Below are 12,331 nucleotides of genomic sequence, written 5' to 3'. Positions count from 1 at the left end.
CATCACATGCAAAATATTGATAACTGTTATCATGGAGAAAGGAAGGCATGCTTCTGAGAATATACATCATCCACTGCTGACATTTACATTATCCTTTATAATTTAAAAGCAGTTTATATGACATACATTTTCTCATTTGATCTAAACAATAACCTTTTGAGAATGGTAGTATACATTTAATTGCATCTTTATAAGAGGTAGCATATGTACTGGACAGAGCACAAGAACTGGAATCAGGAAAATTGAGTGGATTCGAATGCAGCCTCGACTATCCACTATGTGACTTTGAGCCTTAGTTTCTTCATACATAAAATGAGGAACATAACAGCACCCACACTTCACAACATTGTTGTATGGATCAAATAAAAGAGTGCATAGAAAGTCATCTGCAAAATATAAGAACTATTCAAATGTGAGTTTTTAAAATTGTTGTTGTTGTTCTCCCAAATGACAAATATGTGCGACTAGTATGTGCAAGTCCTATAACCTCTAAAAGTAAATCTGTTTGCTTTGTTGGAAAAAACATTGGATTTGGAAAGGATCTGAGTTCAAATCCTGACTTGGCTATCTACTACCTATGTGACCTTGTTTCTATCACTTCATTTTTTTGGCCCTCAGGCTCCTTGCTTGTAAAAAAAGGAGTTTTAACTAGATGAGGTCTGAAGTTTCTTCTAGCTCTAAATTCTACGAACCTAGTAAGCCAAACTGAGATTATAACAAACAAAGTAGGAGTCGTGTCACCTATAACTCTACACTTCTTCAAAAATTACAAAAGGAAAAAATGAATTATTATATTTGGCAATAATGATAGAAATAATAGCTGGTATTTACAGCAATTTAAAGTTTGTGAAGCACTTTAAAAGCATTACTTCATCTGATCTTCACAATAACTTTGAGAGGTAAGTGCTATAATTAGCACTGGTTTGAAGGAATGAAATTATGACTACAAGAGGAAGAATGACTTGTTCATGATCACAAAGCCAAATATTCCTTGTACCTCAAACCCCATACATAATTTATTATGCTCCACTCTCCTATTACTGTGTAAGTATGAAAAGATCTGTCTTTGAAAAAAGTCCAATTGGGTTCCCATAGGACAGCTAGAGGCAGAAATTACCTTTTCAAATCAGTACCAAAAACAAATAAAAAGATATTTTTATGCTTCATAATATATATTTTGAAAACTCCACATATAATATGTTTTAGCCTTTTTCTATGCTTTCTTAATAGTCAAAAGTATACAAAATACATCCATTAGATTTAAAGAACATCTTAGGTTTTTAGGAATTTAGTTTATAACCATAGAGATTTATTATAATTTGATTTATGGTCCTGAATGAAGTTTCCTAAGCTGCATAAAAGAAAAATCCTAACTTCTCAAGTTTATAAAGTAGCATTCCATACTCTAAATATTTAAACCCGGGTTCTAAAGGAATCCACATTTAAACAATTAGGTGTTATAGCACTCTAAACAATTAAACATAAATCCCACCAGAAACAGCATCAAACTCCTATTTTGAGTGATTTTGGCAGGTTTTAGAAGTATACTCATAGCGAAAGAGTTAAGTGGGGATAGATAGGATTTAAACAGGCAGAAGCATATTCTGAGTTGAGCTAACAGCATGACTAAAGGCAAAACACTGGAAATGAGTGAGGCCTGGAGAGCAATGATGAAACTAGCTAGAGGAGAGGACTGGGACTTAACAATGTTGTCAAGGGAGAGCCACTGAAAGATTCTGAGCAGCAAAGTAACAAAACAAAATTGGTCCCACTGGCCACATGCTATTTAACATTTTTAAGAGTAACTTCAATAAGGGTATTGATAGCATACTTATTAAATTAATAGATGACAGATTTAAAAACCCCTACAAGGGAGAGTTAATCTATTGGATAACATAAAGCAAAAGCTCTTGAAGGGCAAGAGTGTTGGCCATTCTAATAAGAAAAAAATGGATAGAGATAAATATAGTCTTATATAAGGGGGCAGAGGGGTACAAAATCAACTTTACAAGTACAAAATGGATGAGGTGTAACTGTAGAATAATTAATCTAGGGGGGAAATTATAGGTTAGTGAATGGACTAAATGGCCAACAGTGTGATAGGGTAGCCACAAAGACTAAAATTTTGTTTGAAAAAAATCATGATGTTCAGGTTAGACAGTTAAAAACCACACTGCATTCTGCCTGGTTAGACATTTAGAGTATCTCATTCAATTCTCTGTGACACATTTAAGAAAGCTAGAGAACATCCACAGGAGGGTGACCAGGACAATGAAGAGCTTTGAGATCACAAAATATAAGTAACACTTGAAGGGAACTAGGAGTGTTTAGTTTGGAAACTAATGAGAGGTGTTCAAGCAAAAGATGAATTGCTACTTGTAAGAAATACTATAGAGGGAATTCATGTTCAGATATGGTTTAGACTAGACCAATACTCCTTAAATTGTGGTTCATGACCCCATATGGAGTCATGATCCTCAGTTTAAGAAGAGCTGAAGGGGTCTCAAGTGGAAAGGGATGAAGAAGCCCTGGACTAGACAGCTTCAAAGGGGCCATTTGATCTCTGAGACTCTGTGATACTTTTAAAAAATACAGTAACAATGCTGAGAATCAGAGCAGAAACGACTGACATCTAAGAGACTGGCTGACAATTCTATATAAGCCTAAAACAAAGAGAGACTGAACAAGTCCATGAAATGATAGGTGTAATAGAATTTAAAATGGTAATAAAGACAAATCTTGGTAACTGACTAAATTTAACAGATGAAAAACAGAAAGAAGAAAGGATTATTGCAAGATTTATAGCTTGGGTAACTGAGAAAATGGTGTTTCTACTGATAGAAATAAGGAATACTGGAGGACTAGGCTAGGGGCTTGGTGGAAGGATGGATGACAGGTTCAAATTCTGAACAACTTGAGTTTAAATTAAAATGAGGATTTTGGCAAATTGAAAGGTCCAGCCAGTATGAAGCTGAGAGCTCAGGGCTAAAAATGTAGATCTGAGACTTACAATAGAGGATGTAAGATACTATTAACTCATCAAGGGAAAGAATGGAGAAAGGCAGGGAGCCAATGACTGGACCTCTGAGAATACTCGCAAGTAAGTAACTAGACAAAGAAAAGGAGCAAGCAAAAGAGAAAATGACCAGGGAGGCAGGAATAGTGTACGTACATCAGCATTTTTTCTAAGCATACGTCTTACACTATTATTTTTTTTTTCACAAGATAGCTACAGAAAAGAAGAAAATGGGAAATCACTCCATCTTTGCTAAGAAAACTCCAAATAGGGTCACAAAGAGTCAGACACAACTGAATTGAATGAAAAACCAAAGTTATAGAAAACTTTCAGTAATGAAGATTACTTCTTTTATCTGTTCCAACAAATATCTGAGGTTGAAACATCAATTTATTAAATTAATACCTATACCTGATATGAAAACTTAACCCTACCAATGGAGGACTAGTCCTAATTGTAATTACACACACTCCTCCATATAAAGAGAATAAGATCTGAATCCAATACATGAATAATTTTGTTAACTAAACAAAAAAAGGCAATCCAATACTATTTTACATTTATCAACCATTTTCATATGTTAGAAATAAACAGCTTTTAGTAAAAGCACCAAAATTCAAGCTATTGACAATGAAAAAGCTAACAACAATTCAGAACTCAAAAGTATATTTTAAAATATACTTTGAGTTTTTTAAATTATGAGAAAAAACTTTCTGTTTAGTTGCAAGATGTTCACTAGTTAAAGTCACAGTCACCAATGGTAATCCATCAACTCCTAGCCAACCCCAGTTTCTACTGCTAACGCATATCACTATGTTATGAGAACGGAAGCATCTCCTGAAGAAAGCATTCATGTTCATAAGGGAAAAAAACATGTACTTCTGGACCATTATTAAATTTTTATAGACCTACAAAACCAAAAACAAACAAAAAATTGGCATTAGCATGTTTAATCAAAATTACCATAAAAATTAAAGTCAAATAACTAACAGGAAGCACATTAAACTTTTAAAATGTAAAATTTTTTTAAAACCTGGTATATTTAAAATGATTCAGTTTCCACAAGTTTCAAAAATACATAACTTATCTAAAACCACTGTTTTTTTAAAAATACTACAACTGAAAAATCCATTAAGGCTGTGGTACAAGCTGTCCTGAGTAAAAACAACTATGCTAAAGGGGCCACTAGAGGATGCTCAAGTACTGGACATGCTGTACATTTTAACCAAATGAGAAATTTTTCTTGAAACATCTTGTTAGTGGAATGATAAAAATACGTTAATGGATCATTAATAGACACAACAGTTCTCAAAAGTAATTTAAGAAAATAAATGAATATACTGTAGCAATAATAAACATTTATATAGCACCTCCTATATGCCAGGCACTATGTAAGTGCTTTACAAATATTCTCTCATTTCATCCTCAGAACAACACTAGGAGGGAGATACTAAGTGAAGTAAACCTTCATAGGGGAGTCTGAGGTAAGATTTGAAGAACTGGCTGATAAAAAAGAGAGAAAAGACAGAGTAATTGTGGGAAACAAAGTAATCCAGTTTGACTGGACTGTTAAGAAGCTGGGTAGTAGGAAATAATGCAATAAATTGATCAAAGAGAAATGCCAGAGGTAAAGTAGACCACTTCATTGTGTAAATAATAAGGAATCACTGAATATTTTCTGACTAAGGTTGAGGATCCCAATCAGAACTATTTTTCAAATTATTATTTATGTATTTTTGACATTTTTTTCTTTTTAAATTTGGGGTTCCAAATTCTCTCCCTTCCAATCCCTCCACCACCCACTGAGAAAGCAAAGCAATATGTAATCAACGTAGATATAGAATCATGAAAAGGATATTTCCATAGTTCCAAAAAAAGCAAAAAGTGAAATAAAATAGAAACTTCTAATCTGCACTCAGAGTTCATCAGTTCTCTCTCTGGAGGTGGATAACATTTTTTCACCATGAGTCCTCCGAAATTGTCTTGGATCACTGTATTTATAAAGCAGCCAAGTCTTTCACAGCTGATCATCACTACAACATTGCTGTTATCGTACACAAAGATCTTCCAGTTCTTCTCACTTCACTTTGCATCAGTTCATATAGCTCTTGCCCTTCATCACTTCTTTTAGCACAATAGTACTTTATACACCACAACTTGTTTAGCCATTCCCCAAGTGATGGGTATCCCCTTGATTTCCAATTCTTTGCCATCACAAGAAGAGTTAAGACAAGTATTTTTGTAATTATAAGTCCTTTCATTTTTTTCTTTAATCTCTTTGTCATACAGACCTTGTAGTGGTATTACTGGGAGGCAATTGCTGGGTATGCACAGTTTTATAATCAATTGGGCACAGTTACAAATTCTTTTTCAGAATGGCTGGACCAGTTCACAACTCTACCAATAGTTCATTAGTGTACCTATTTCCACCCATCTCCTTCCAACATTGTCATTTCTGATAAATGTGAGGTGGTATCTCAAAGCTGTTTTAATCTGCATTTTTGTAATCAATAGTGATTTAAAGAATTTTTCATAAGACAAAAGATAGCTTTGATTTCTTCTGAAACCTGCCTGTTCATATCCTTTGACCATTTGTCAACTAGGGAATGGATCTTGTTTTTATATATTTGACTCAATTCTTTGTAAACATGAGAAACGAGGCCTTTATAAGAGAAACCTGACGTAAAAATTTTTGATATTACTTGTCTATGGTACCTTTTAGCAAAATTTAGTTTCCCTGATTATCTGTGTTAATAAGGCCTATTTTGGCTCTTGATTTGTCAGAGTTCATGACTGCTACCCGTGCCTTTTTTACTTCAGCTGAAGCATATTTGATTCTGCTACAGTCATTAATTTTAACACTATATGTGGCTTTCTGTTTTAAGTATGTCTCTTGTAAACAATATATTATTGGATGCTGGTTTCTAATCCATTCTGCCCTCACCCATAAGGGTGAGCTCATCCCATTCAAGTTCACAGTTATGATTACTGTGTATGCCCATTTTCTTGTTTATTCTTCTCTCTCTCTTTATCCTGTCTCTCAGTCTACTTTGCTGCTTACCACTGCCTCCCTTTATCTGTCTTCCCTTTCATATCTCTCTCTGTCTCTTTTTGTCTCTGTCTCTCTGTCTGATCTCCTCCCTTTGTCTCCTATTTCCCTACTGAGTAAGACAGATTTCTACATACAACTAAGCATATACACACACACACACACACACACAATCTTCCCTCTTTGAACCAATTCTGAATGAAGTTCAAGCATTGTCTGCCAACCCCCCTCCCCATTTTCCCCACAAATGTACAAGCTCTTCCTTGTGCTAGTCTCTTTTACATGAGAAAATTTTTCCCAATCTACCTCTTCATTCTCCCTTCTTCCAGTGCATACTTCTTTGAAGCTCACTCCAACACAATCGATTCACACCCATGCCTTCTGTCTATGTAAACTACTTTTAACTGCTCTAATAATGATTAAGTTCTTAGGAGTTACATGAATCATCTTTCCATATAGGAGGGTAAACAGCTTAATCTCATTGAATTCCCTTATGATTTCTCCTCCATGTACCTTTTTATGCTTTCTCTTGTATCTGAAAGTGAGATTTTCTATTCAGTTCTGGTCTTTTCATCAGGAATGCTTGAAATTCCTCTATTTCATTAAATACCTATTTTTTCCCCTTGAAGGATTATATTCCATTTTGCTGGGTAGGCTATTGTTGGTTGTAATTATTCTAGATCCTTTTTGCCTTCTGAAACATCATATTCCAAGACCTCCACTCCTTTAATGTGGAAGTTGGTAAATCTTGTGTGTTCCTGACAGTGGCTCCATGATATTTGAATTGTTTGTTAATGGCAGCTTGCAATATTTTCCCTTGACCTGGGAGCTCTGGAATTGGCTGTAATATTCCTGGGAATTTTCATTTTGGGATCTCTTGTCAGAAGGTGATTGGTGGATTCCTTCCATTTCTATTTTACTCTCTGGATCTAAAATATACACACAATTTTCCTTTATAATTTATAGGAATGTGATGTCTAAGTTCTTTTTTGGATCACAGCTTTCTTGCAGTCCAGTTCTTAAATTCAATCTCACTATTTTCCATGTCAGTTGTTTTTCCTACAAGATATTTCACATTTTCTTCTATTTTTTTCATTCTTTTGACTTTGTTTTATTGGCTCTTGATGTCTTATCGAGTCATTAGCTTCCACTTGCCCAACTCTAATTTTTAAGGCATTATTTTCCTCATTGAACTTTTGTACCCCCTTTTCAATTTAGACAATTCTGCTTTTTAAGGACTTCTTTTCTTTTTTTGCGAATCTTTTGCGAGTCTTTTACTATGAAGCCAATCATGTTTCTTAGGGTGTTATTTTCTTCAATTTTTTTGTCCTTTTTTACCAAGGTGTTAATTCACTTTTCATAATTTTCTTGCATCATTCTCATTTCTTTTCCCAAATTTTTCTCTACCACTCATCACTTTCTTTAATTCTTCCAGGAATTCTTGTTGAGCTAGGATCCAATCAGAATTTTTCTTTTAGGTTGTGCTTGAAGCTCTTTTGGTGGCATTGTCTTCTGAGTTTGCATCTTGGTATGTGCTGCCACCACAGTAGCTTTTTTATGGTCAATTTTGTTGTTGTTTGCTCATTTTACCAGACTATTTCTTGATTTTGAACTTTATGTCAAAGTTGAGCTCTGCTCACTTGGGAGCAGAGAGGGACTATTCCAAAGCTTCAGGTTTTTCATTCTGCTGCTTTCAGAGCTAGCTCTGGGAATCTGCAAGTTTTGAGTGCTTCCAAGGTAATGTGATCCTGGGAGAAGTGTGGCCACTGCTTTCCTGGTTTGCACTTTGGTCTTTACCTAGAAAGGGATCCTGCTCCCCTGCAGCCATAAGGGCTAGCATGCCTTGTGGCCCTGAAACTGTAACAAGGGGGCCCTGTTCCCCTGATGCTAGAAGCACTAGCATTCCTCTTAGCCCTGGAACTGTGACCAGGGGCTCTGCTCTCTGGTGGCCAACCACAAGTACCCCTCTCTACCCTGGAACTGCAACTCAGAAGTATATATGGGCAACCGAGTTTACCAATCAGTGTCAGCTGCACCCAGTGCAAGCAACAAGTCCCTTGTAATCTCTTTCTAATCAGCTGTCCAACCCCTTTACCATCTCTTAACTGAGAGCACCCAAAGCTTCTGCTGATGCTGTACTGTGTGTGCTCTTCAGATAGGTCTCTACCTCAGTGTCACAGACCTCTCTTCCAGACCTCATCGGTGTTTTCCCTTGGAAAAATGTCTCGCCCTGACCTTTTGATGGCTCTGACACTTTGAGGCATTATTATAAAGTTGTTAGGGGGGAGTGTTGAGAGAGTTTAGCTGGGTTGCTACCTGTACTCTGCCATCTTGGCCTCTAATCAGAACTATTCTTTACAAAAATGGACTGAATGAGAAAGATGTGAGACTCAAAGCAAGGACTTGAATAATGAGACTATGAATCTGGCAATACACAGGGTGGATTCTCTAACAAGAACTTATCGGTCCCAAGAGTCTAAGTCAACCAATTCATTTTGTAAGAAGGTAACAAAGTTAATGGGGCAGCTAGGTTGGAGAAAGAAATTGCATACCACTCCAGAATCTTTGCCAAGAAAACCCCAAATGGGGACACAAAGAATCAAATACAACTGAAGACAGAAGGGTTATGTCTTGATTTACAGATGAATCTAAGAGGTGAGTAGGAAAATGCTTTTGCTACTCCCCATAACTGATGAAAGGAGTTCCCTTCCATCTGATGAGCTTACAAGTAGGTAAGTCTTTATGACCAAGATGAGCTTTCTGAAAAGTTAGACCTTTAATTGAATTTCTCTAAGAGATTAGCCCTTATCTTTGTTGAGTCAGTCAATAAACATCTATTAAGCACCTACTACATGCCACCAACTGAACTGCTGGCAGGGGATACAAAAGGAGGCAAAAGTCCCTGCCCTCAAAGAATTCCCATTCTGATGGGGAAAACAACATGCAAACATATATGAAACAAGCTATATAGAGGATAAACAGTAATTACTAAAAGAAGGAAGGTACTAGAAATAGGAGGGGTTGACAGGTGTCTTGTGGAAGGTGAGATTTTAGTTAGGACTTAAAAGAAGCAAGGTAAGCCAATAGTCAGAGTGGGGTAGGGAAAGCATTTCAGGAATAGGGGACAGACAGTAAAGAGAAAATGTCTGGAGTTAGGGGAAGGAGCATCTTGTTCATGAAACAGCCAGAATGTCTATGTGATTGGACTAAAGAGTACGTGGCTGGAAGTTAGATGTAAGATGACTAAAGCAATCTCTTGAATAAATCTCAGTAACAGGCCCTTATCACCAGAAGAATGAGTTGGTTTGGATCTGTCACACGGTACCTGTTAGGGATGGGTTTCACTGGGGTGGGGGTGGGGTGTCCATGCCAAAGATGAACCGGTTGGCTCAGACTTTTAGGAGTGTGGATTCTTGTCAGAGCCACCTCTCCTTATTCTGGTTTATGAAAGGAGGCTTAATGAAAGAAGTGGTTACTTTTTCACCTTTTCCCTCCTGAGGGTCTTCCTTAATGGCAGAATGATCATAGAAAGCCTTTGTGACAGTCTAACCACAACCACTCTCAGGGATGCATAGAATGTCCCTTTATAGGGTATGAATTCCTGTTACTACAATATACTTTAAAATGGGAATAGTCCATCAAACAGTGGTATAAATATGTAAATATATTTCTTAAAGTGCCTTTAAAGAAGCTCAAATGAAGACAGAAAACACTGGCCTGCATTAACACAAAGAACAAGACCAGAAACCATGAATCTATATCTTAACATTTTTCCCCAGATATCCTCATGCCATGTGGTGGCATATATGAATTTCTGTGTCCAGAATTATGATTTCATCTGTATGGGTTGCTCTTGGTGAGAAAATTCCCTCTACCACTGCACAGTAGCAACCATTCTGTAACTTATAATCTTAAGAGAGCTGGGGCATAGAAAAGCTATGTGACCTGCCTGAGTCACACAGCCAGTATGTGTCACTGGCTAAAATTGAAGTAAGGTCTTAATGTCTCCAAAGCTGACCCTGAATGCACTACCAGATGATGCCTCTTTACAAAAAATTAACTTTTCAAATATCAACTCAATTATTTTTCTATAAGATCATACAGTAATCATTATGTTGAGGTAACAAAGGCTTCACATCTCTCCTGTCCAGAAAATCAGTTTAAAAATTACTTCCAGCTTAAAATTCTAAGCAAGAACTAATTTTTCATTAAGCGAAGTAGAAAATACAAGTGTCATTTTAAAAAAGAAAATAAATGAAAATGAAGTCTGATTGTGAGAAAGAGATCATCAAGAGTTGACTGTGCAAAATGATTAGGGTTCAAAATTCACCTATTATTTAGATACATAGCAGATTTCTAAAGACCAACTGTACCTACTTAAAACTTTCAGGAGTAAGAGCATCTGCTTCTCATCACAGTGGAAGAGGTCAACATATTAAACTGAATGTTTCTGAGCCAGAAGAGTATCAGCCTTATAAAACTGACCAAAAGGCACACAAGTTATTTATGTCCAGGGAAGAAAAAGGAAGAAAGATAAAACATAAGAGAAGATAAAATCCACAGAGTTCACTTACACTAAAAGTATTATTTTTGAGAGAGAAGGCAAAAAACTAAAAAGGTAAGGATAGGTCAGAAATATAAAAACTGTACAATACTATTCAATAATCAGAACCTCTCACCCTGGCTGTGAGCACTTCCTGGACTCAGTGATGGCTGAAGCAAATCTTTGGTTGGAGTTAGGTAGGCTTCTTTTCCCTGTCGCTGATTCATCTTTGCTGAGGTCAGAAGGTGTGAATCATCACTGTTTGTTACCAAGGCTAAAGGAAGAAAAGAAAATCAATACTAACCAGATAACTTTACAGCAGCATATTAGTTACCATGGTATATGGTCACTCTCATTTTCTGTTTATTTTTAACTTTTCTTAAGGATTCACACTGCCATTTTTGGTTTAATACTCTAAAAGGTAAATTGTTTGACTAACTAAAAATTAAACTTTTGCGATATTATGAATGGTAAAATGGAGGAAGGAGTATACAAACAATTGTTAATGAGATTGTCTAGTTATTTTAATTGCGCAAAGGATATTCAAAAGTTCATCTTAATAGAACTGAGAATTGGTATTATTTGAATAAAGACTTTCAAAAGTATTGTTAAGTGATAAATATTTAACATTCCATAAGAAAAATCACATGACAGGTTGCTGGTAGACAGCAGTTTGAAGAAATAAGGTTAATAAATACCACATTTCTAAAATTATAAAATGGAGAAATGAATCAATGTTTATATCTGACCATCATAGGGGTTCAGGGGCAGAAATCCTAGGACAATTTTTTGCCTCACTCCTTGTAGAACCTGTCCATTCATAAGGGAGAAAACAAAGAAGCACTAAGAAATACTCTCTGAATATAAACCAAGTAATTATACAGTAAACATAATGGTATCAGACACTAAGAATTTTATTGTGCAATTTATTTGCTGCATTTTCAGTTTTGTCATATGTCCACTCCGTACCTAAAGTGAAATCTAGTAAAGTATGAATAAATCATTAAACATTTCTTAAGTGCCTACTATGTCCCAGGCCCTGTGCTAAGTGCTGGGGACACAGAAAGAGGTAGAAGACAGCTCCTGCACTCAAGGAACTTATAATCTAATGGGAGAGAGAAAAGGCAAATACATACAAAGCAAGCTATAAAAAGGATAAATAGGAAGTAATTAACAGAAGGAAGGCTTCCTGTAGAAGGTGGAATTTTAGGTGGGACTTAAAAGAAGCCAGGGAGGTCAGGAGTCGGAATGGAGGAGGGAGAGCAATGCAGATATGGGGGCCACCCAGAAAGAATGCCTACGGCAGAGAAATAAAGTGCCTTGGTCATGGAACAACATCACTGGATCCAAGAGTATATCTCGGAGAGTAAGATTAAGACTGGAAAGGTAGGAGGGGGCTAAGTTATAAAGGACTTTGAACGCCAGAGTGTTAACACAGCTTACACAGAGTAACTCATGCACTCAAGTATGGTATTACAGTGCCCTCTACTGGTTTCCATTAAATATGGAAGTGAACTTCATTTCCCTCATGTTCTGCATTCAACTAAACTTAAGAGCAGAAACCGCACTGGCATATTTAACAGTAATGACATCTTGTACCGTATTTTGAAACTAGAGCTAATTAGGAATAATGAAAGCTCATAGCAATGCGTTAAGTCTAAAATCCTAGTTAAGTATAGTATCTCCCTTAATTTAAGTGGAGTCTAACAAAAAAAGATTTTAA

General features: G+C 36.2%; 1 protein-coding gene across 6 annotated transcripts in view; it reads right to left on the bottom strand.

The window, feature by feature from the left end:
* Positions 1 to 12,331, bottom strand: part of OSBPL8 (oxysterol binding protein like 8) — a 201,563-nt gene that overhangs the window by 99,560 nt on the left and 89,672 nt on the right. For 5 of the 6 annotated variants that reach the window (XM_036758490.1, XM_036758485.1, XM_036758491.1 and 2 more), the window contains one exon: positions 10,745 to 10,882. The exons of the other annotated variant lie outside the window; for it this stretch is intronic. In XM_036758490.1, coding sequence (XP_036614385.1) covers positions 10,745 to 10,835 — 91 coding nt within the window. In that variant the 5' untranslated portion in view covers positions 10,836 to 10,882. The remainder of the gene's footprint in view (positions 1 to 10,744; positions 10,883 to 12,331) is intronic. 6 annotated transcript variants of the gene reach the window in all.

This window comes from Trichosurus vulpecula, chromosome 5 (assembly GCF_011100635.1).
Source record: "Trichosurus vulpecula isolate mTriVul1 chromosome 5, mTriVul1.pri, whole genome shotgun sequence".
NCBI lineage: Eukaryota > Metazoa > Chordata > Mammalia > Diprotodontia > Phalangeridae > Trichosurus > Trichosurus vulpecula.
Note: the sequence above shows the minus strand (reverse complement) of the source record. Positions and strands in the feature narration are given on the sequence as shown.